We start from the raw sequence: 23,917 nt of genomic DNA on the forward strand, positions 1-23,917 counted from the left end.
GTGACCTGGCTTAATTCTGGGCATAAATGCCAGCTCCTTCACTGTCCTCAGACCCTTCCCTCTGACCCTGGCAGGCTCTCACATGCTCTGGATTAGCCCAGCTGTGACCTGTCCCTTCTGGAAGCTGCTTTCCTCTCCCTGAGGACTAAATCTCAGTGTTGGAAACAAAACTGTCTAGGAGTTAGCACGGAGCAGCTCCTTATTCATATACGAAAGGGATGAATCCTGTTCATGCTTGCAGGGCTGCTGCAACAGGGTGTGTGCGGGGAGCAGCTCTGTGACCCCCGGGTGATCCAGAGCTGGGAAGGACCCTCCATCCCTGCAGGGTGTTTTGGCATCAACCCACAGGGCACTGAGCCTTTCTGAGCCACCGTGGTTCATTAACCTGAGCTGACCCGAACTGACCCCTCGGGCCCTGGGGCTTCTCTTCTCCCTGGATAGAGGGCAGTGTCTGACCTCGTCCGCATTGTCTGCACCTTGGAAGCGCAAACCGCAGCCATGTCTCGCAAAGTCAACCCCTGCCTTTGGGTGATCGAGCAAGACAAGTAGCTTTTCAACTCTGAGTATCTGTGGTCACGTCCTGTGCACCCTGCCATGGGTGCAAAGCTCCTGGGTGCTTCCTGATAAGATTTTTCTGCCTGTATGGTCAATCCAACCATGTGCTGGGTACCTCCTCTTGATGGGGGCTGTCTTGGATGCTGTCTGGGGGCTGGTGTTCCAGGTGTGGACATGTTGAAGGGAGAGAGGATGGGATTTTGCAGAGCAAAGTGGGAAGTATGTGCTGTTAGTCTTCCTTCAGGTGTAAAAGCATCCCTGGCAGGAGGGCACTCAGGTATTAGCTTGAAATCGGTACTTCCTGCAACATCAGAACAAGGATATCTCCAGGAAAATTTAAAAGCCCCAAAATGGTAAAACAAAGTACAGATCTTATTAATCAGGTGGAAATTGCATCCAGCCCAAAGTGTCGCTGGAGGTAAGAGGTAAAGGCTTCTCACTCTAGTGCACAATGGGAGCGAGAACGGCAGGCACTGCTTGAGCACTCGCTTACAGTGTTCATCTCTAGGACATGAGGTAAGCACGTTGCGCCTGTGACAAAGAAGAGATGCTGTTCATGGGTGTTTATTGATTTGTCTTTAAAAATGGGTTTGCACCTCACTCCGTAGAGGCCACATTTCGAGGGAGGCACAGGGACTCCATGGCCAGCCTTTGCCCACGTGTGCATCTGTGTAGCTGGGGCTAGCGCTGGAAATGTCTCCCTTTTCCTTTGCACCAAAGCCCGTGGGAAGGAGAGGCGCTGCCTTTCGCAGCCCACACTCTTTGCCCTGCCTTGCTGCGAGCTGGCTTGGGCAGAAAGGGCTTCCCAGCCATAAGCGTGGGCCAGCACAGCCTCGCACGTGTCCTCAGGCCACCGTTCCCCAAGTGCCGCCTGCAAGCGAGACAGCTGGGTGAGAGCTAGTGGGTCCACCCACACCCAGGCTATGGGGATGGCCATGCCATAACCTACTAGGTGCCGCTCCCTGCCCTGCCTCCCACCCCTGGGTGCTGCACAGCCAGGGTGCCCAGCACCCTTGGGCCATGCTGTCCCGCAGCCCCCCATGCCCGTGGCCATAGAGGGACCGATGTTGCCATCTGCTGGCTTCGCTGCACAGGAGCAGCAAGAACTTGGCTGAACCCTCTTGGAAGTGTCACAAGCATGTACAGACCCTGCTCCCACGCCGGGCTGTGGGCGCATTGGCCACCACTGACCCAGCCCTTGGCCTTCTGGTAGCATCTGCCCATCGGCAGGTGTTTCAGGGGACAGGATGGGGGGCCCCTTACCACTTAGGCTGTGCTGCTCCCCGCCCCTTCCCGCACTGTCCCTCCTGCTGTCCCTGCGGGGTCTGAAGTATTGGCCTCTGGCACAACACACTGTGGGAGAACCCACAAGGTTCTTATTAAGGGAGCTCCTTCCCATTAAAGACAAACATTTCCACGGCTGATTATCACTGTCAGGTGCTTATTCCTCCTCTGGGCTTGTCTTTATTTCCTTTCCCTTTTGAGTTCTTGGCAAGTACTCCCAGGCTGGGAACACATCGCTGCTGTAGCAAGCACTCTGGGAGCACAGCACCCTGCACATCTCACCTGGCCAGTCCTCCCAGCGATGGCCGGGGCGAGGAGCTGCAGGACCACCAGCTCCAGCCTGGGTCCCCCAGCCAGCCCTGCAAAATCGCTGCTTTGCCTGCAGGAGCAACAGGGCTGAGCTGGTGTAATCAGTGACAGCTCGCTTGGGCATTGCTCGGAGGATGAGGTTACTTCTGTAAATCTGTTATCTTTTTTGGCAGTTAGCGCCAGTTGGGAGCCCTGGGAATACAAGCACCAAATAGTAGGAAGCCCAGTTAAGCACATCTCTCTGCTTATCTAAGGCCAGTTAAACAAGTCTCCTGTGGCACAGCCCTACAGTGGGCAGCACAACCCATAATGCTCCAAAGATGATCTCTAGTGCTGGGATTGCTTTTCTTTGCAGTGCCCTGGAGATTTCCATTCAATGTGTGTACATTCAGAGGTGGAAGCAGGGGGCTCACCCCAGCCTGGGGTACCCCCAGCAGTCTGCAGGTTACATGGAGGAGTCCCCAGAGTCCTTGCATCGCCTCGATGCTGGAGGCAGCCCTGCAGCGAGCTGCGCTGGTGGCTTGCCCTGCCCGGGGGCCGTGCTGCATCGTGCTCTGGGTGGAAGCCCGGTGTGAAGGCCGGGCTCGGTGGCTGGGCTTGACCACACATGTTGAGCTCGGGACTGGGGAGGGAGCAGGACGCTGTTTTCTCTGGCCCGGGGAAGACAGCGATGTGTGTTTGTTTTCCGTGCTATCTATCGCACAGCGTTTGTTTTGCTTGTCAAGCGTTTCAGGAGATAAAATGACCTAAAGTGAGATTATTTTATCCTAATTTAAGCTGTCAATTTATCACTGACTTCTGCTTGTCTCCACCAGCAGGACAGACTGCTCTGAGTCCCCGGGGAAACCTCAGCTAGAAAGTGAGAATTTGGAGGGGGATTTGCTGCAGTCTCACATCCAATCTTTGCTTATAACAGCAACTAGAAGCTGCTCCCCCGTGCCCCCATGTCGTATTAGTTCCTGTCACTATGGACTGGCTTGGCTTCCCAGGGGACTCCCTCCTTTGACTGGGGTCCGGGGTTGTTTTTCTCGTGCTGCAGGCTGGTGGAAGAGTTCATGCTGCTCGCGAACATGGCCGTGGCCCATCAGATCTACCGCTCCTTCCCTGAACAGGCCCTGCTTCGCCGCCACCCTCCACCCCAAACCAAGCTGCTGAAAGACCTCATGGAGTTTTGCAACCAAGTTGGCCTCGACATTGACTTCAGCAGCGCGGGGACCCTACATGTGAGTGCCCTGGCCTGACAGGGAGCAGGGCCATGCGGGCGAAGGGTGGGCAGCTGTGTGATGGCATGTTTGTGGCAGTGTGTGATTTATTCCCTGTCCCCCTCTGCCCAAGCAGAGCTGACAAGTATCCCATGCCAAAACAAAACACCTCCCTCACTTGCTCTTGACCCCACCAGCGCTGGGCAAGCGTGGCCCAGCCTGTCCCTGTCAGCCACGTTGTGCACAGAGCTTAGAGCAGGGCAAGGAGGACCTTGCAAGTGACCCCGGCGCTGCCCTCTTGGCAATGGGAAGGATGTTTCAGCGCAGAGGCACTCACTGGGACACCCACATTTCTTTTCTCTGCCTTCTCGGCAGGTCCTGGGCAGGGCATTTGCTCTGTACCGCAGGAAAAGTAGCTCTGCAAGGGGGTGTTTCTGTCTGGGCTGCTGAAGGTCTCAGAGAGGGCAAGGCGGGGAGCAGGGACTGGGAAGGACTGGAGAGCGGTGCTGGGAAAGGTCAGACGCAGCCAGCGCGGGAGGTATCCGACTGATCCTCCGCTGAGTGTGTCCTGAGGCTGAACTCCAGCTGAACAGCACAGTGCAGGTTCCAGGATTTTCTTTACTCGCCGCAACTGGACTGTGGATAATCCTCTGTTAATCCCATCCCCGCTGGCCTCCCGCACACCCCTCCGTCAGCTGGGACTGCTTTTCCCACTTGCTGGCTGTGCGGAGGCTATGTCAGCAGACGCAGGGCTGCGCACTCAGCTACTCTTCTGCACTTTGACCCCTCCAGCCCTTCCTCACCACTAGCCCCAGGCAGTGACCTCCTGTATCCACATCTCCTCAGAGTCCTATTAGTCTGTGCGCTGAAGCTCTCAGTAGCTGAACAGGAGCCAGGCATAGGTCAGGAGAGGGTCTACGGGCGCTCTCACACGCTGCATGTCTGGGGACAGAGCCAGCGGTCCCCGTGCGCTGGGTGCTCCCTGCCATTGACCGTGGGAGGTGGATCAACACTCAGAAGGACTGTGTATGCAGTCCTGTCAGGGCTCAAGACCAGAGCAAAACCCAATTTTACGTGCACTTTTTGGTTTACGAGGAGATTTGCAGGGAAAGGAGGAATTTGGCTCTGACGAGCTGCTGTTTGCCCCAGTAAGGTCTGCCTGGGTTCCCCTACCACCATAGCTTGCCGACACTGAATGCTCTCTCTCTTTTCTCCTCCAGAAAAGCTTAAATGAAACATTTGGTGCTGACAAATACTCTGAAGCCAGGAAAGAAGTGCTGACCAACATGTTCTCCAGGCCCATGCAGGTAAGAGCAACACTGTGCTGTCGGACAGGTCTGGCTGTAGCTGTCTGCTGTGGCTCCATCTTCAACCCTCGCCCCTTCTGCGTTACTGTAGCTGGAGAGTTACGTAGAGGGAGAGTGAATGGACACTGAACATGGTGCTGCAGGGCTGCCAGCAGCCCCCCAGTGCCTCCCCTGGGCAACAGAGCTTCACTGGATGGCAGGGTCAGGCTGAGCCTTTCCTTGCCCCCCATAGTGTCCCTGTTATTACTGGTTGGGATGTTTCACCCTTGAAGTTGCATGCGGGATGTTAGCAGACTCACAGGGACCCAGCCTGCTCTACGAATAGCTGGTGCTGGGCTCCGTGGTTCATGTTTGTGCCATTTCTTCACATTGTGGTATCCCAACTGGTCCAAAGAAGGAATCAAGAGTGAGGATGATGTAGGGGTGTGGGACTGGCCTTAAAGCACGATATGGTACCCGAACACATGCTCTTAGAAGCAGGGAAGCTCTGGAAACCCTTTGGTCTCCCTCCAGACCAAGAGACTTTCTGTGAAGGTCTCTGCGAGGGAGGCTTGTGCTGCTCACGCTGATGGTCATGTTCGGTGTGTCTGCAGCTCAGAACACTTATTCGGGTGCTTACCACCATCAAAAAAAGTTTTTGTGAAGCATCTGCCTTTCTACTTTTGCAGCTGGGCATATAGCACAGCCTCTTCTGAGGGTAGTCCTACCCCACAGGGAGAAGGGGCATGTTCCTGAAATGGTCTCTCTGCTGTGGCCTGCTTATCACTGCAGGAATGAATCATCTTCCCAACATCACTCATTTGACTGTCAGTCTTCTAATTAGCTTGTTTGCTCCATTTACTCATTAGCAGTTGCCTGAAGTCCTGCTGTACTCTAGTGACTTAATGCTTGCTTGCAAGTGGGTTTAGGGACTGAAGCTGTTCAGTAAATCACCCCCTCACATATCTGTCCAGCTCAGGAGTGCTGCTTTGTAAAGTGCAGGGTGTGTCCTCTGGAGCTGGCTGTGTTGTCCCGGATCCTGTGTCCTGCTTTGACTTGTCCTGGTTGCTTCTGTCACATCTTCCTTTTCTGGTGGAAGGTGCTAACAGGTGAATGCACTGGTGACATGCATTCCCTGGGGTCCCTCTCTGGTCCTGCTGACTGTGGTGCAAGCCTGGGCTTTGCCAGCAACAGCACTTGGAGCAAGCCTGGCTGTGAGCCAGGAGGGCTGAGCAAGGAGAAGGCAACTTGGTTCTGCCCTGGCACCAAGGAGGAGATGAGCGTTTTGGGACCAAGTGACTTGCTGAAATTTTGCCTCTGTGGTCTCCTGAGGCTGTGGTCTAAGAAGTGGTGGGTGCACTTTGAGATACCCCCCAGTGACTCTTGTTAAGATTTAGCCCTGTGAATACAGGTTAGATCCCTACGCAAAAGAGGTATCAAGGTTTTGGGGATGAAGTCTTCTGCGGAGTAGATACCAGACAGAGAGTTTGGGAAAGAAGAAGGAGGAACTTTTAATGGAGATATTCCATGAGACATGATTTTGGCAGGAACTAGACTCATTTCATTGTCAGAAGACCAAGGTGCTCATGTGTTCAGATGTGCTGTGCAGTCCACTCAGGCCTGGCAAACCTGCTGTCTGGCACACTTGCATAATAGGCAAAACCCAGTTTACAGCTGAGCCTGTCAGCCCTGCAGGGCAGCCTGTGTCTGGATGGCGAGCGGCATTCCCATCTGCTGGCATTCCTATCTGCCCATCCTACCCCAGCAGGATGGTATTGCCACACATGATGGGGTGCTCTCCATGGAAGAGAGCGCCTCCACCACTCCTCATTGGAAGTGGTGCATGAGCCAGAAGAAGCAGAAATCTGTCTTGATCCTGGGGTGAGCTTATGCAGTTGGCCATTTGCTAAACTGCTGTTTAGCTTGTAAATGGATTTTCAGATTTGCCCAAAGCCATCGGCCAGGTGAGCAGACGCTCCCTTCCTATCTTTAGGACCACTTTCCGATATGACCCAGGATTTGTTTGCGGCAGTGGATCTATATGACCTCCAGTCCATAAGGAAGGACCATGGCGCTGCAGGGGCGAAAGACATCAGTGTTACTCTCTGTGGTCTCTGGTCCCTGACCACACTCGCTGTGGGGTGGACTCACAGCTCCCCAAAATCCTGAGCAGTTCAGATTCCCATCATTATTCCTGCTGCTAAATGCAGAGGACGGGTAGTGCAAAGCCATGTCAGTGCCCCTCAGAAAGGGCAGACAGCTACTAAGCAGAAGGAGCATTCCCTTGGAGGAGGATTTTTTTGCTGTCTGCCACCAGTATTAGAGCAGATGGAAATCGGCCACATCCTGCCCATGTGCCCGGATGTCGTGGTCCCTCGTAGGAGAGAGGATAGATCTGAGTGTTGACAGCTGCGGATCACAGCCACACAGGGGCCTGTGCGGTGTTGAGGGCTGGGCTGTCGCTCTGACAGATGGTGTGGCGAGACTGTGTGGTCAGGGCACTGAGGAGTCACCCGTATCCCTGCACACATCTCAGCTCCCAGTGATAAAGCTGGTGTTTCAGGGACAAGGCTGCAGTTAAATCAGCCAAAACAAGCTGCCCACAGGTTTAACCCGTGGTTGTGCCAAGCCTGCATCTTCCATCTTCGCTGCATGCTGGTGGTCAAGACATCAGCCTCTTGGAGGAGGAGGGAGATGGGAAGCAACTGGTAATGCCTGTGTCTGGGAGAGCGCTTGGATTTCCATGCCAGGAGCCTTGTAACAGATGAAGGAGCAGCGACATACCATTTTTCAGGGGCTCAGTCACTCGGGGATTCAATCTGTCCATGAGAGCAAAGCCTCCCCTGGTTGGCTGGGGCTGATTTATTTCCAGGCTTCTCACGGCTCTCCGGGGATTGCAGCAAACTGTGGGGATTTGAGACCACTTGTGAGTCAGATCTGCTAATGAGAAAACATCTGCTTTATGCCAGGCTGATGTCACTGGGTAGCGCTGTCATGGTGGCGAGGACAGGTATCAGATACATGTGGGACTGGGCTGCCTGCAGTGCGTAACCTTACTGCAGCCCAGAGGAGTATTTTTGCTATGATGATACCCAAGCTGATGCCAACCTCAGTGAGGGTCATGAGCTGCCAATAGGGTGTCAAAAATGGTGCTGGACTCAGCATCAGCTGGGTTTGGCCAGCACATCCATCCGGAAGAAGTGCCCCAGGCAACAGCAAGCAGTGCGGGACCTTCAGCATCTTTTCTAACTTAAAACAAGGTAGGGGTTGCCCTGCACTGCTGGGTGTAGGAAAGGTATGAACCCTTCCCAGTGGCTTCCTCATAGCAGAGATTTTCACCTGTGCCATCAAATGGGTATGCTCTGCTGACTACCTACCTGGCATTGCAGGGACCTTCCCCCGCTTCTGCCCAGGAGCCTGGCATAGGTGCTATAAACCCCCTGTAATTTCATGCTGTCTGTCTGCAGGGCACTCATCTTCTCCCGCAGCAGCCTCCAGCGCTCAGCATGTCTCCTCTCCCTGCCCGACCGCACAGAGCCTTGTTCGGTGGGAGCCGAGCTAATTGAGTGGAGACCGTACTTTGCGGAGTCCATCAGAAACAATTTAATTCTGAGTTGTGGAAATTGGCAGCCGCCACAGCTCCTATCCCAGCTCTTGGGTCTCATAATAAGGCTGGGACCGATGCTGCTTTTTTTAACCTGCTCTATTTACTTGCCCGGATCAGTGCATTGCTGCTCAGCAGGAGCTGGCTGTGCCGCTGGGCTGGAGAGCGGAGGATACAGCTGCCCAAACCGTGGATCCCAGGACAGCTCTGTAATCAGAGCTGGCTACTCCTGTTTTTCTAAAATCACTTGCTCTTATTTTTAAATGGTTTCATTCAATCGCCACTGTGCTGTGACCTGGCCGCAACCCCCCCCCGCCCCACCCCCGACCCTCACAGCCTCCCCTCCCCGCCTGGGCTCGGGCCCATTGTTTTCCCAGCCCCAAGGGCTGGTGTTTCACAGATGTAAAAATAAAAGCTGTAACATGTGGGATAACAGGGACAGTGCAGCCAGGAGAGGTTCCCGCTGAAGAGGCTCTGGGCAGCACGGTGCTGCCGCGGCCCCAGTGTTGGTTTAGCCGGGCAGTCCAGCCGCTCGGCTTCCCAGCTGTCATCGTGGGATGGAGCAGCAGGGATCACAGTGGGGCTGTCTCCTCCTTCTTGGTGAACAGAGGAGCCACTCATCCCAGCCCCCAGTGCTTTCCAAGCAGGTGCAATGGGTGTGCGGAGCCTGCAGCTGGACCCAGAACCAATGAGCCTGGCACAGGAGCTGCTCTGCGAGACCCCTTGCTGGGAAAGCATCCACGGTGGGCATGGGACAGGCTGGGCTCTCCCCTGGAAGACAGGGGATGGCAAATGAGCCCCAGGGCTTGAGGAGAAGCAGGAGCCTGCTTAAACCTATGTGTGACATGAAAGCTGATGCAATCCTTGGAGCCAGGCAGGGTCAGCTGGCAGCCCGCAGCTCCCTGCAGTGGCTTTGCCCCCTTTGCTCTGTGCTCAGTTCCTGCAGAGCCCTCCTTGTCCCTATGCAGCCTTAACTGAGCAGCAGCTGAGGGACCGTTGGCTACTGGAGCTCTGTTTCGCAGACACAGACCACTCCAGCCTCGTGCAGGGTCCTGCCACCATCCTTGCTCACACCCTTCCCTCACTTCTCACCCCTTTCAGATGGCTCTCTACTTCTGCACCGGCGTCCTGAAGGATGAGACCCTCTTTCGCCACTACGCCCTGAACGTGCCCTTCTACACACACTTCACCTCGCCCATCCGCCGCTACGCAGACATCATAGTGCACCGTCTCCTCTCTGCCTCACTTGGTGGGTGCCACCTGGCCGCTTGCGGAGCAGCTCTGGGTGCTGCAAGGGGAGGGGGTGGCTGTGCCCGGCACATGCAGGACTCACGGGTTCCTGCCTCGCCTGCCACGGGTGCTGGGTGCTTGGAGTCTGCATCCCATGGGGAAGCTCCCTGGCATGTGGGTGCCCTCAAATAACAGGGACATGGAGGTGAGCTGAGCATCTGGGTCCAGGGTGCCATGCCATGGCTCTGGAGCAGGAGGGAGCATGGGCACATCATTGTCACTTGTCCCCTTCCCAGGTGCCAGCTCCCCCATCAAGATGGAGAAAGAGGCCATCCAGAGACAGGCAGATCACTGCAACGACCGGAAAATGGCTTCCAAGAGGGTGCAGGAGCTCAGTGCTGACCTCTTCTTTGCCATCTTTGTCAGGGTAAGAGCCATGACTATCTTCCCCCGAGGCATCTCTGGGTTTCCCCATGAAGGCTCAGCCTAGATGCCACCAGGCAGGCTGTGTGGCTGCCCAGCTGGCCTTGGGGAAGGCAAACAGTGAGGGACACACTGAGCAACCACCACCTCCAGAGCTCCAGGACCTGGAGGCACTTTCTCCCCTTGGGGACAGCTGGATGCAGGATGCCAGTATACTGACAGCCCTGTCTCTTGGCAGGAGTGTGGTCCTCTGGAGTCAGAGGCCATGGTGATGGGTGTCCTGAACGAGGCCTTTGATGTCCTGGTGCTGAAGTTTGGAGTCCAGAAGCGCATCTACTGCAATGTAAGTACCTCACCAGTGTGAGATAGTGCCAACACTGCCTCACCAGAGAGGGCTTCAGCAGCCTGGCATCATCGGAGGCAGTGGCTGTCCTGGCGCCCTTCTGTGCCAGCCCTGCAGCCAGCAGAGCTGCACCCAAGCGATGGAGGGGGAGCCTTCATGGGGTTTCCCCTCCACCCCTCGACCCCAGGCACGCACAAGGGGCTGGGGGGGTCTGGAGCACCCCAGTCTCCGAGGACCAGCTTCTTCCTACTAAGTGCTGGGGGTGATCTAGTCTAGGTAAAAGGGAATAAACACAAATTCAGGGGGACAGAGATCAACACTAGGACTAGGGAAGTGGTTGTCCCCCTGTACTCGGCACTGGTGAGGCCACACCTCGAATACTATGTTGAGTTTTGGGCCCCTCACTACAAGAAGGACATTGAGGTGCTGGAGTTTATCCAGAGAAGAGCAACAAAGCTGGTGAAGCGTCTGGAGCACAAGTCTTATGAGGAGAGGTTGAGAGAGCTGGGGTTGTTCAGTCTGGAGAAGAGGAGGCTGAGGGGAGACCTTATCACTCTCTACAATTACCTGAAAGGGGGTTGTAGAGAGGTGGGTGTTGGTCTCTTCTCCCAAGTGACAAATGATAGGACAAGAGGAAATGACCTCAAGTTGCGCCAGGGGAGGTTTAGACTGGATATTAGGAAAAATTTCTTCACTGAAAGGGTTGTGAGACATTGGAACAGGCTGCCCAGGGAAGTGGTTGAGTCACCATCCCTGGAGGTATTTAAAAGACGTGTGGATGAGGTGCTTAGGGACATGGTTTAGTGGTGGACTTAGCAGGGTTAGGTTTACAGTTAGACTTGATGATCTTGAAGGTCTTTTCTAACCTAAATGATTCTATGATTCTATGAACACGGAGCTGAAGCGAGGAAAGGGAGCGAGGCTGGTTTTTCATTTCATTTAATCAGACGGTATATCTGGGGCTGTGACAGCACCACTGTAGGCCAGCACCTGCGGTTAGTGACAGCATCTTCTCTTAATAACCTGGTTATATGGCTGGCAATGACATCTTTAAACAGGGCATATAGTGTGATACATGGGCTGTTTGTGTATCACAGCAGTCCCTGATTTACGTGCTAGGCTCAGGCTCATGGGCTGCTGCATCCCGGTTGTTAAAGAGCTGCAGAGGCAGCATGCTGGGCAAAAGCAGCGTTGTCCCCATCCACAGGAAAGTGGAGGGGGAGAGCTAAGTGGGGGGATGTTGTCAGGGCCACAGGCTGTTCCCAGCACTCTCTCTGCCTGCAGGCACTGCCGTTGCTGGGATTCCACTTCCAGAAGGTAGGGAGGAAACCAGAGCTGACACTCATGTGGGAGCCAGAGAAGCTGGAGCAGGAGTCTGTGCCCCAGGTAAGACTCCCCAGCATGGGACGGGCTCACAACACCATGGGGCTGACGTGGAAGCTGTATGCAACATGTGGACCCCATGATCTCCGCAGGGACAGGTCTGGGAGGCAGGACTGCCTTGTAGGCTGTCAGGTCCTGCTGTCCCTCTGTGTCCCCTCTCCAGCGAGCCCGACCTCAGCCTCAACCTTCTCTGCCATTCAGCCCCACTCCATCCCATCGCTGCTCCCGCATCTGACCCCTCCACAGCCTTCAGACTCTGCCTTGCCTGCTGTGTGCACTGTCTCCCAATTCAGTTTCCTCCAGGAATTGAATTAACATGCTGTTTACTTCCTTCTTCCAGATCATCAATTAAGTTGTTAAGTAAGATCAGGCCTAAGGCAGCGCCTGTCTAGACCCTTCCCCCCATTTTGGCATTCCTTGCCCCCTCGCTGGCATGGCCTTTCCTTCAGGTTTCCATCCCTGTGACAGGGTTGAGACCCAATTAAGAGGAATTTTTTAAGTCAGACTTCTGAGATGCAGTGTCAAATGGTTTAACAGCATCTAGAAATCTTTCTCTTGTGTCCCTGTCATCTATTAACTTGGTAACTCAATCAAAGGGAGCAATCGCATTTGTCTGGCTTGATTAAGTGGTGCTGCTTTGCCAACTTTTGTCTGGCGTCACTATAAAATCACAGCTGTGTTGACTGCTGTGATCCCCGCGTGCTGCCTGGGTTGGGACAGGCGGGTTGAATCCCAGCCTATCCCTGCACTGCTCTGGGGGCTCTGCACTTGAACTCCATTTCCAACCAAGGCCAGCACAACCAATCCTTGTCCACCTAGGGCTGGATGAAAAGGACTCCCAATACAGGGCCGGGCTCACCCTCCCCGCTGGTATGATGCATGTCCTGGGGAGCCCTTTCCTTCCCAGGGGAGATGTTGTCAGAGCCAGCTGAGCTCCCTGGCTGCTGCAGGCGTTTCTGCAGGCCTCCCTCCCTTTGAAGCTGAGCGTTCCTTTCTCAGCTTGGCTCAGAGAAGCCCCCTGGACACGGCCCGAAGTGGCCTCTGTTCCTCCTTTCGTACAGGGGTGGGTATCAGTTACACCCTAGCAGGGACCCGCATGAAAAATGATGCCCCAGCATGAGCAGGGCCCATTTTGGTTAAGCAAACACGCGGGGGTAGAGGAAACTCCTCCACGAACCCTCCACGCCTCCTAAGAAAACACCAGAGCTCTCCCCTGGGACCAGGCTCTGAGCTGTCCTCTGAGCCAGCAGATCCCCGAGTTGATAAATCTCCAGCCCTGGGATGAGCCGGATCCCTGGGAGCCGTGCTGAACCACGGGAGATGTCACCTGGACACTCCATGGCACCAAGCACCCCCAGCTCCCTGCCTGGCCCCAGCGCTTGGCCTCTGCTTCCCCATTTGGCTCGGCCTGGCCAGGCAGTGGGAACGTCGGGGAAAGCGGTTTACGGAAAGCTGTGCAGAGGTCTGGGCTGGCTGGCTCTGCCACAGAGGGGAGATGTTGCCCACACCTATCCCCGAGCTCTAGGAGATGGCCAGGACCTCAGTAGGCATTACTCAAGGCTTGAGTATGAAGTGGACCTAAGACTTGGGGGATTTGACGTGAAATCGTGTTGTTCCTCAGTGCTTCAGCAAAGGGATGAGGCAGGATTGCAGGGGAGAGCCCTGATAATCCCCATTTGACTCCCCCAGATGTGGGGGGCTGCCCCATGGCCACTGCCTCCTGTGATCCTGCCAGCTGGCGCAGGCAGGGGACTGGTGCTAGGTAGCCAGCAGCTATCTGGGCAGCCGTCTGCAAAAGGATTTCCCTGCAGTTTGCTCCTCGCTGGCCACTTTGATACATTTAAATCTCAATGAGATTTTCCTGCTCTGAATGATTAATCTGGAGCGGCTGGCGCTGCATGGGCTGGGAAGGGTTTGACAAGGTTACACCGGTGGCTCTGTGCCCACTCCTCCTGTGGGCCAGCCATGAGCAGACGGCCCCGTCGAGCTCTGCCACAGCGCAGGGCTTGGGGCCAGGCTCCGGCAAGCGAAGTCCCCAAATGCCTGGCCATGGCCCTGAGGCAGCCCCTTCCCGGTGTCCCAGGCAGTGCGTTAATGGTTCCTTGTGGACAGACATGATCAATGCTTTACACTTCTAATCCACACAATTGCATGAAGAGATGGAGTCAGGGGACTGGGGAGGTGGCAAGCAGGCAGCAGCGCATTCATGAACGGGAGAGATTGATTTTCTGGGGTCTTTATTCCTTTGCGTCTCTCTCATCCATCGTGCTCCCTTCCTGGGTCTCCTCTCGCTGTCGGGGCACAGCGGGGGTTGTTCCCTCCTTGCAGGATGCTGAGAAAATGCTCGGCATCAGGTGGAAAACCCTTCTCACTGCAGCTCACCATTGGCGCTTGGCCAGGTTGCTTCATTAAAGCATGATGTGCATTCTCCGGCTGGAGAAGGGAGACACGGGCAGGCTTTAGGGGAGGTTGGGACCCAAAGCCAAGGGCACAATCACCCACACTCCTTCCCAGACTGCATGGAGAACAAGACTGGGGCCTGATCAGGCTGGAGTAAGTGAGAATGTTTTGGGAAGCTCATTTAGGTCAGTTTGGAGTCCCTGGCTGGCTTCCCAGCCCAGTGGTATTGCCCTGGAAGATGCTGTGTCCAGCCCTAGCCCCAGGAGCACCCTGGACTCTAGCAGCGCTATCTGAAGCTGTCCTGCCCCATTCCCCGGCTCCCAATGGGTGAAAAAAGCAAAAGCCAGCGCAGCTCTAAGCAAATCCGGGTGTGATGCCAAGCCACCTGAAAAACCCTCTTCTCTCCATCTTTCTCTCCCTCGCTGAAGGTGATCACCATTTTCACGCTGGTGGAGGTCGTGTTGACATCGGACGGCGTCCCGCTCAAGTACAGCGCCCTGCTCAAGAGACCGAGCTCGGAGAAGTGAGCGCCCCGGGCTGCGCATGCTCCCTGCTGCCGACGGTCGCTCACCTCCCAGGCCCCACAATGGCACCTGCTGGGGACAGAGGGGACCCACGAGGAGTTTGCAGTTTTGAGTTTTAAAACCGATGCCGTTTTATTTCTGGTTTGGATTGGATTTTAACTCTGGATGGGAGTGGGGCTCAGGGCTTGAGCCTGCCCCAGGCAGAGCATTTCTACTCTGGGATATTTTTTAGCTTGAAGCTTTTTTTTTTTTTTTTTAAGGCAGTGGTGTCTATCTCCACCCACCTCGGGTGCCCGTGGTGAGGGCCGAGCAGGGATGAGTGTCCCTGGGAGCGGGGAGGGGCTGGCTCCACCGTCCCAGTTGGGATGCAGTAGGATGCCGTGGGATGCTGCCGTGGGGCCATGCAGGAGGGTTTCTTGCAGGGTTGTGTGTCACGTAATAAAAGCTGGGTCAGCAGCCGCATGGGGGGCTTGCGCAGGTTTTATTTTGTTTCCTCCACGTTCCCAGCAGTAACAGAATCCCAGCAGTAACTCATCTCCCGGGCAGCCCTGTACCTTCCCCTGCCTGCAGCTTCCTGGGCGTTGTGAAATCCAAGCGGCCTCGCTGCCTCCCCCAGCCCCCGGCATGTGATCGGCTGGAGGGTGTGGAGGATCGGGTGGATGTGTGCTCCCGGCTCCCCCTCCAGCAGCTAATCCCTCAGCCGGAGCCTTCACTGGGTGTCACCGGGTGTCTGCTCCAGCCCCTCACACCCTGGCCTCCAGCCTCACCCAACTCAGGGACCCTGCAGCGCCACATCCTCGCTTCTCCCTGCTGCTCCAGAGAGCATCCAGCCCCCCATGGACCGACCAGCCCTTCTGCATCTGACACCTCTGCCTGCTCGGCATCCCCGTGTCCCCCACCCGCACTGTGCAGGATGTCCTGGGGGGCATGGGCTGCTCTGGCATCCTCCGCTTCATCACCCCCACAGGGATGGGCAGCTACAAGTGGCGGCTGGTGGAGGGATTGACATCTGGCGAGAAGGAGTGGATCCATTGTGCCAGGCAGGGCGGGGGCCCTGCTTCACTCTGCCTCATGAGTGGTGGCAATGTGGCCCTGGCATGGACAGTCTGCCCTTCGCAGGAGCCAGGAGTTGGCCAAACCCGAGCTGCTCGGCTCAGGGTGGGGGATCGGGCCCAGGGGTGGGTCAGGGCTGGGTACAGCACACTCCCCAGGAGCTGGCGAGCTGTGAAAGCCATCAGGTCACCTGCGGTCCCCGGGGGTTGCACTGCTGGCGGTGTCCTTCCAGGTGGCCTGGTGCAACCATGTGTGGACGTCACCTTCGGACGTGGGAGCAGGTGGGAGTAGCCTATTCCTCCCTGGGTCTCCTGCTCCTCACTGGGCGCTGGTGACACGGGGCTGTTCCCTGCCCGCAGCAGGTACCTCGCTGTGTGGGTGCACTGGCACGGGCTGCACCAGGGCCTGACAGGCAGTGTGTGACCGTGTCGCCTGGGAGAGGGGACCTGAGGACACTGACACCAACGGCAAGATGTCCTCCCCCTACCCCTCAGCCTGGTGTCCCCCTCCTCGGGTTTGTCTCAGGGGAAACAAGGCCAATCCAGCCCGGCCCAGCTCAGCCTGTCTGCAAAAGCAGCACTTTGCCCTGCGCCCTCCCTGCCGCTCCCTGGGGTCCCACAGGCAGCCGCCACGGTGGGAGCTGGGGGCCCTGAGGTGCCCTGGTCCCCAGGGGCCAGCTGGAGGTCCTCCCTTGCTGCTGTGGGGGAGGGATGGCCCCAGGGAGGGCTGGGGGCACTGGGAGGGCCCTGGGCAGGGCTGGGAGATAGTCCTTGAATGTTATCAGCCCATCGTCTCGCCCCCGGTGGGGCTCAGCCCTCAGGCGGGACAGCGAAGGGCCATAAAGGGCTGCCCCCCTCCAGCCCTGGATGCAGGCGGCATTCGGGGAGGGAGCTGGGGTGAGCAGCATGGGGTGGCCGCTCTCCCCTAAGACCTGCCTTCTCTTCTGCCTCCTCGCCCGGCTAGCCGCTGCGGCCTCAGGTAACAGCTCGAGCGGGCACGTGTGGGACAGGGGGGTGTGAGCCCTTGGTGGGGGGCATGGGGGCTGGTGCCACTTCTCTGGGGGTCTCTGGGAACCCTGTCACCTCCCCATGTGGTATCAGCAAGGGCAAACCCTCTCAGCTGCTTCAGGAGCTTGGGGTGGTTTGAGACCCCAAACTTTGAATGAGTTTGTCTTGGCCCCCACCAAAGCAGGCCCCGTCCCCGCTGCCGAGAGGTGCAAGGCGCTTCCCAGCCAAACTGTGCCTCGGTTTCCCCCTCTGCAGACGGGCTCTGGGCAATGCTGGGGTTGCCAAAGGCTGAGCGGAACCCCAAAGTCCTCCTGGCCCCTCCGAGGCTCAGAGCAGCTAAATTCACCTTGGGTGGAGATGCCCATCGTGGTCCCTGGGGGAGGGGTTTGTCCCCAGGGACCCTCAGGGTGCCCAACGCCTCCGCATGCCCCCAGCAGTGCTCTCGCCGCCAGATGCCGAGAAGACCCCGGAGTACTGGAACGAAGGGGCCAGGAGGAGGCTGGAGGCGGCCCTGGCCTTGCAGCCGGTGGTGCGGCGGGCCAAAAACATCATCCTCTTCATGGGTGACGGTGAGTCCCCTGGGTCCCAGCCAGGCCCTGTGGCTCCACGAATCCACAGCAGCCAGGGGACGTGGCCGATGAGAAGACGGGGCTGGTGCAGGTCCCCTCCTCTCCGGCCAGCCCTGAGCAATGCTTGGGGAGGGCAGGACCATCCCCAGTCCTGGCCCCTTGCCACCCTGCGGCTCTGCCATGCCCGCAGGCATGGGGCTGACCACGGTGTCGGCGGCTCGGATCTACAAGGGGCAGCTGGCTGGCGGCTTGGGTGAGGAGAGCGTCTTGGCCATGGAGACCTTTCCCCACGTGGCCCTGGCCAAGGTGAGTGGGGCAGTGCCGGGGGGCGGCCACCCTGCCCCTGCTCAAAAACCTCACTAGCCCCTGCTTGCTTCCAGACCTACACCATCGACCGGCAGGTGCCCGACAGCGCTGGCACAGGCACAGCCTACCTCTGCGGGGTGAAGACCAATGCCAAGACACTGGGGCTGAATGGGGCGGCCGTCTACGGCAAATGTCGCACGGCCTTTGGCAACGAGGTGGACTCCATCCTGCACCGGGCCAGGCTGGCAGGTACGGGGCAGTGGGCAACCCTGTTGGAGAGCCTGGCACAGCACAGCCTTCCCACGCCGTGCGGGGCTGGACGGGCTCCCTGTAAACCCTTGCCCGTGCTGCAGGCAAGTCAGTGGGCATCGTGACGACCACACGGGTGCAGCACGCATCCCCCGGGGCAGCCTATGCCCACTCAGCCAGCCGGAGCTGGTACGCTGACGCCAACATGCCCAAGGAGGCATTGCGGGATGGCTGCAAGGACATCGCCTATCAGCTGGTGCACAACACTGACATCAACGTGAGCCGGGGAGCGGGCATGGGAGGGAGGGGACACCGGAGACCTCGGGAGGGTCTGCTGAGCTGCAGGGCTGTGGCGGTGCCGGTGGCAGCTCCCTGCTGCCCGGCAGGTGATCCTTGGTGGCGGGCGGATGTACATGACCCCCAAGCGGACCGCGGACCCTGAGTACCCGGAGGACCCAGCTCAGAATGGCACCAGGAAGGACGGCCTGGACTTGATTGCCGAATGGCTGAGTGCCAAGCAGGTACCGCGCTGAGGTGGAGGGGACGTGACGCCAGGCACAGGGCACATGCCGTTGGCACCGGCTCTGTTCTCGCTGGCAGGGCGCCCGCTATGTCTGGGACAAGAAGGGCCTGGACGCAGTTGAGGATGACTCTGTGAACCACCTGATGGGTAAGAGCATCACTGACTGGGCCACTGGCAACACCTCCACCTCCTCCCCATTCCGGGGGTGCTGGTGGGGCCACAAAGCGGCCCTGGTGTGGACCCCCCTGCCCCACCGCCCCAGGACTCTTCGAGCCCAAGGACATGAAGTACGAGCTGAACCGCAACACCTCCACGGACCCCTCCATCGTGGAGATGACAGAAAAGGCCATTCGCATCCTGCGCAGGAACCCCAATGGCTTCTTCCTCTTTGTGGAAGATGAGTAGCCCCAGGCGGGCAGTGTGGCTGGCGCTGGGGTGGGATGCGGGTCCTGGGAGAAGGTGGGTGTCCCAGGGGACCAGGGAGGGGGTGACAGCTGCATTCCCTGTGCAGGTGGCAGGATCGACCACGGCCACCACAGCGGCCGGGCCAAGCAGGCACTGATGGAGGCCGTCATGCTGGACCGGGCGGTGGCACGGGCGGGTGAGCTCACCTCCCCCTCCGACACCCTGACTGTGGTGACGGCCGATCACTCCCATGTCTTCACGTTCGGGGGAAACACGCTGCGTGGCACCTCCATCTTTGGTGGGTCCCAGGGAAGGGCGGTGAGCATCCCTGTTCCCACCTCCCCCTTTTGCTCCCACTGGAGCCGTCAAGGCAGGTAGCTGGGGAGAGGTACCCAACTGGGACAGGGGGGTAACAGTGTCTTTCCCTGTGCCAGGGCTGGCCCCCAAGAAAGCCAAGGACAAACGAGCCTATACCAGCATCCTCTATGGCAATGGGCCTGGCTACAGCATCCGTGATGGGGGCCGCCCAGCCGCCAGCCTCCCTGCTGCGGGTAGGAGCCTGCTGGGGATGGGGTGGGGGGGCGGCAGGGTGGCTGGGGCAGCATCCCATGGGCATGGCCGCTGGGGCTACATGGGGTCCCAGTGCCACCGCGTGGCTCAGGTGTCACTTGGGCAGGAATCGCCCTGATGCCAGGGTGATGGGAGCTGCCCCCCATCCCTGCGACGGGTAGGGGAGTCTGCTGCCCCCAGCCCCATTTCTCCTGCCCACCCTGCAGAGGACAAGGACTACAGGCAGCAGGCAGCCGTGCCCCTGGATACAGAGACCCACAGTGGGGAGGATGTGGTGGTGCTGGCCCAGGGTCCCATGGCCCACCTCTTCCACGGGGTGCAGGAGCAGCACTACATCGCCCACGCCATAGCCTACGCCGCCTGCCTTGAGCCCTATGCTGCCCAGCCCCGGTGCAGGACAGCCCGCAGGGCCTCCCGTGGCACCCAGCGCTCCCCCCAGCCCCTGCTCACCCTCCTGACCCTCTGCGTGGCCACCCGCTTGGTAGGGGGCTGAGAGCCCCTGGCGAGCTCCGCTTCAACCTGGGCTGCCTGGCACCCCCTGAGCCAGCCCTGGCCTCGCCATTGAGGGTCTCAGCAGCCAGGTCCCCACTGTGGCCAGGATCAAGGCATGCAATAAAACACAGGTTGTTTGTCTCCATCTGCTGTGCGAGGGTTTGCTGCGGCGGTTGCCTCCTAAGGTGCTGCCCTGTGCCTCAGTTTCCCCAGGTGGTCGTGGCTCCTAGTTCCCCCACGGGATTAGCACTGGAGGCATAGGGATGAAGGAGTTGATGAAATGAGGGTGAGGGGTGGCCTTGTCCCTCCCAGCTTTGTCAGGCTGGGGCGTAGTACACAAGGGTTGGTACCTTCCAGCTTGATACCTTCCTGGCAAGGGCTGATCAAGGAGCAGAGTTTTAGTCCTGATCAGTGGATTTATTGCTCAAGAAAGTGCTGGGCAGAGAGCAGGGCTGCTTGGTGCATGAGTGATCCCAGGTGCTCCTAATACCCCTGTTGCCCCAGGTCCGATGCTCAATGCAGCCTGTGGCATCCCCCACTTGGCACCGCAGCACCACAGCCAGGGCGGGCAACGATGCCTGCCAGGCACTGCCCATGACCTTGCCCCCTGCATCTGTGCCCCAAGTCCATCCATCCCGCTGCAGCAATAAGGAGGTGCCTGCAGCCCAGCCCCATGGCCTTTGTGCCAGCTGCCCGGCAGGACGCCACGCTATCGGAGACATGCCGAACCCCTCCACACACCCCTTGAGGGCTGATCCTGGTCCAAAGTCCCTCCCCAGATCTGCTAGAGTTGCGGACACTACCAGCAGCATTGGGCTACCGGATCTCACCATGCAGCTCCTGGCACCTCTCATGCTCTGCCTGGGCCTCTGGGCAGGGCTCAGCGATGCTGCCATCCCAGGTGGGGACAAGGATGGGGACGGGTGCTCGGCTGGCTGCAGCCGGTTCCCCGGGGAAGTGGGGCACCTGGCAGGGCACCAGCCTGGCTGCCCACAGGGAAGGTTTGGGAAGGGGTGCAGGGGCTGCCTGGCTCTGCAAGGGTTAATGGGGCTTACCTCTGCTTTTCTGGGGAGCTTGAGCCAGTTTTCCCCTGTGGGGTCAGATTCCTGCTTGCTTCTGGGCTGTCGAGGCTGGGGGAAGTGCTTGTAACCTCCCCGCTCCATGAATATGGCCCCATTCCGCCTGCCAGATAGTTCCCCCCATCACGTCCCTTTTTGCTGCCCCCTCCTTCTCTGCCCCAGGACCCCTGGGCCAGGCAGTGGATGCAAGTCCGCATGGCCTTTCCCCACCCTAAACAGCATGCTGACTCGCTCAGCCCATGTCAGAGAAGGCCCCAGCATGGGGTTGCCCAGGGAGTGGGTGCTCCTGGGATGCGGGTACCCCAGGGATGCGGATACCCCAAGGATGAGGGTGCCCCAGGGATGTGGGTGCTGGCAAGCTGGGATTGACATGTGCTGCCCTGTCCCAGCGGAGGAGGAGAAGCCATCCTTCTGGAACAAGCAGGCAGCCGCAGCCATCGAGGCCTCCTTTGAGATCCAGCCCATAATAAGCCAAGCCAAAAATCTCATCCTCTTCCTTGGGGATGGTAAGTCCCGCTGACGCACCCGGCGGGCAGGCTGGCATCACTGCTGCCCTGTGGACCTGGGTTCAGGGAGGGCACCCAGTCCAGAGGGTGACCAGGACCCTCTCTCCTCACCCAGGATTTGGGATCCCCACCATCACGGCCACCCGCATCCTAAAGGGGCAGGAGCAGGGGAATCTGGGCCCCGAGACCCCCCTCGCCCTGGATGCTTTCCCCTACGTGGCTCTCTCCAAGGTAAATCCCTGCCATGCCGGGCATGGGGCCAGGGTGATGCCCATGGGGCTGCTGGCACAGAAGCACCCTGAAGATGCGCATATGGATTGCACGGGGTCCCTGCCTGTCCCACACTTGCCCTTAGGCAAGGGGGGGTTGAGGGAAGCAACCTGCCAACCACCCCCTGCCCTGAGCCTGGCCTGTGTCCTCGGCAGACGTACAACGTGGACCGGCAGGTCCCTGACAGCGCGGGGACGGCCACAGCCTACCTCTGCGGCGTGAAGGGCAACTACCAGACAGTGGGGCTGAGCGCGGCCGCCCGCCACTCACAGTGCAACACCACAGCGGGTAACGAGGTCATCTCAGTGCTGGAGCGAGCCCGCAAAGCTGGTAAGGGGGGGCACGGGGCAGGGGGCTGGGGGGAACCCTGCGGGGACAAGGAGCATCAAGCCAGGGACTGCCCCTGCCAGGAGCATCCCGGGGCTTGATGATGGGGGACCCCATGCCCCCGCCAGTTGCCTTTTGTGGGGCCTGACGGGTGGGGGGTGGCAGGGAAGGCAGTGGGCATCGTGACGACAACGCGGGTGCAGCATGCATCGCCATCGGGGACCTATGCCCATGTGGTGAACCGCAACTGGTACGCGGATGCCAGCATGCCCGTGACGGCCCGCCGCGAGGGCTGCAAGGACATCGCCTGGCAGCTGGTCCACAATGTCGACATCAATGTGAGCACCTGTGCATGGGTGGGTGGGGGGAGCAAGGGCAGACCCCCACCCCGGGCACCCCCGCTAATGCTGCGCCCATCTCATCCCCTCCAGGTGATCTTGGGGGGTGGTCGGAAATACATGACCCCCAAGGGGACGCCAGACCCCGAGTATCCCACCTACAGCACAGAGAATGGGATGCGCGAGGACGGGAATAACCTCATCAACATGTGGATGGAGGCACGGCCGGTGGGTGACACCGGGGATGGTCCTCTGCCCACCACCCCGGGGCATGGGGCTGGGGACCCACTAACTCCTGTGAGATTTGCCCACAGGGTGCCCGCTATGTCTGGAACAGGACGGAGATGCTGGCTGCCACCAACGACCCCAGCGTGAAATACTTGATGGGTAACAAATGTCCTCTGTTCCGGGACCTGGCAGCCACTGGGACGCGTGTGGGCACTGAGGTTGTCCCCAACGCGTCCCCTCCCAGGTCTCTTCGAACCTGCGGACATGAAGTACAATCTGGTGCGTAACACCACCATGGACCCATCGCTCACCGAGATGATGGAGGCGGCCATCACCATCCTGAGCAGGAACCCCAATGGCTTCTACCTCTTCGTGGAAGGTAAGTCAGGGCTGGTGCCCCTGGTGTGGTCCCACATCCCAGGGTGGGGGTAAGAGTTGGGAGTGCTGCCGTTGGTCCCCAACCCACCATGGGCACCCATCTGCAGGTGGCAGAATCGACCATGGCCACCACGACGGTGCAGCCCATAAGGCTCTGACGGAGGCGGTGGAATTCGACCGGGCCATCGAGCGGGCGGGCGCCCTGACAGATGAGGCACAGACCCTCACTGTCATCACCGCCGACCACTCGCACGTCTTCTCCTTCGGTGGCTACACCCTGCGCGGCTCCTCCATCTTCGGTAGGGCTCTGCCTAGCCGCCAAGAGTGGGGCATGGCCCCGTGCTGGGCGCTGCTGGCTCTGGGGCACCCTGTCTGCGGCCAGAGGGGTGATACGGGGGTTTCTTGGCTGACTCCCCCCTCCATTGCCCCGTCCCTAGGTCTAGCCCCCAGCAAAGCCCTTGACAAGAAGAACTACACGTCCATCCTCTACGGGAACGGGCCAGGTTACCCGGGCACCATGCGGACCGACGTGGACGATGACACAGCCAGTGAGGGCACAGGGACCATGGCCAGGTGGTAGGGCAGGGCTGGGGGTCACCGCTGGGCCCCTCACCCTCTTCTCCCCCTCTCCAGATCAGTACGACTATTTGCAGCAGGCAGCTGTGCCCCTCGACTCGGAGACCCACGGTGGTGAGGACGTGGCCATCCTGGCCAAGGGCCCCATGGCCCACCTCTTCCATGGGGTGCAGGAGCAGACCTACGTGGCCCACGCCATGGCCTACGCCGCCTGCCTCGAGCCCTACACTGCCTGCCGCCAGCGGGGCTCTGCCGCCAGCACCCACACCACCCCCCTGGCCCTGCTCCTGCCCACCCTCCTCCTGCCCCTCTTCCACTGACCCCACGGCCCCACGTGCTGCCAGACCCACATCCCCCCCTCCCCACGGCTGCGGCAACCATAGGTGGCCAGCAGCTCTTTGGAGTATCCCTGGTCCAGATGTGGGAGCTGTGGGGCACCGAATCCCAGGCGCAGGGGGGCCCTACGCCACCCGCACGGGCTGCTCGGTGGTTAATAAA

At 59.0% G+C, this 23,917-nt stretch overlaps 3 protein-coding genes across 3 annotated transcripts in view; all 3 read left to right on the top strand.

Moving 5' to 3' along the window:
- Nucleotides 1-14,737, top strand: part of DIS3L2 (DIS3 like 3'-5' exoribonuclease 2) — a 176,822-nt gene extending 162,085 nt beyond the window's left edge. The window contains 7 exon segments of the mRNA XM_059822865.1: nucleotides 3,188-3,371; nucleotides 4,571-4,657; nucleotides 9,342-9,489; nucleotides 9,767-9,897; nucleotides 10,132-10,236; nucleotides 11,521-11,622; nucleotides 14,448-14,737. Coding sequence (XP_059678848.1) covers nucleotides 3,188-3,371; nucleotides 4,571-4,657; nucleotides 9,342-9,489; nucleotides 9,767-9,897; nucleotides 10,132-10,236; nucleotides 11,521-11,622; nucleotides 14,448-14,546 — 856 coding nt within the window. The 3' untranslated portion in view covers nucleotides 14,547-14,737.
- A 733-nt stretch (nucleotides 14,738-15,470) lies between these two features.
- On the top strand, nucleotides 15,471-19,718 carry LOC132317738 (intestinal-type alkaline phosphatase-like). Its single transcript, XM_059822866.1, has 11 exons — nucleotides 15,471-15,721; nucleotides 17,000-17,172; nucleotides 17,363-17,478; nucleotides 17,553-17,727; nucleotides 17,832-18,004; nucleotides 18,114-18,248; nucleotides 18,328-18,397; nucleotides 18,513-18,651; nucleotides 18,745-18,953; nucleotides 19,090-19,206; nucleotides 19,432-19,718. Exons 1-11 carry the CDS (start codon nucleotides 15,471-15,473, stop codon nucleotides 19,716-19,718), a joined length of 1,845 nt encoding a protein of 614 aa, XP_059678849.1.
- An 830-nt stretch (nucleotides 19,719-20,548) lies between these two features.
- On the top strand, nucleotides 20,549-23,739 carry LOC132317686 (intestinal-type alkaline phosphatase-like). The gene is made up of 11 exons (XM_059822506.1): nucleotides 20,549-20,618; nucleotides 21,186-21,302; nucleotides 21,418-21,533; nucleotides 21,728-21,902; nucleotides 22,065-22,237; nucleotides 22,331-22,465; nucleotides 22,552-22,624; nucleotides 22,710-22,844; nucleotides 22,951-23,142; nucleotides 23,281-23,391; nucleotides 23,477-23,739. The coding sequence occupies exons 1-11, from the start codon at nucleotides 20,549-20,551 to the stop codon at nucleotides 23,737-23,739; spliced, it is 1,560 nt and encodes a 519-aa protein (XP_059678489.1).
- The last annotated feature ends 178 nt before the right edge of the window (nucleotides 23,740-23,917 follow it).

The sequence above is a fragment of the Gavia stellata genome, chromosome 11 (assembly GCF_030936135.1).
Source record: "Gavia stellata isolate bGavSte3 chromosome 11, bGavSte3.hap2, whole genome shotgun sequence".
In the NCBI taxonomy this organism is placed as follows: Eukaryota; Metazoa; Chordata; class Aves; order Gaviiformes; family Gaviidae; genus Gavia; species Gavia stellata.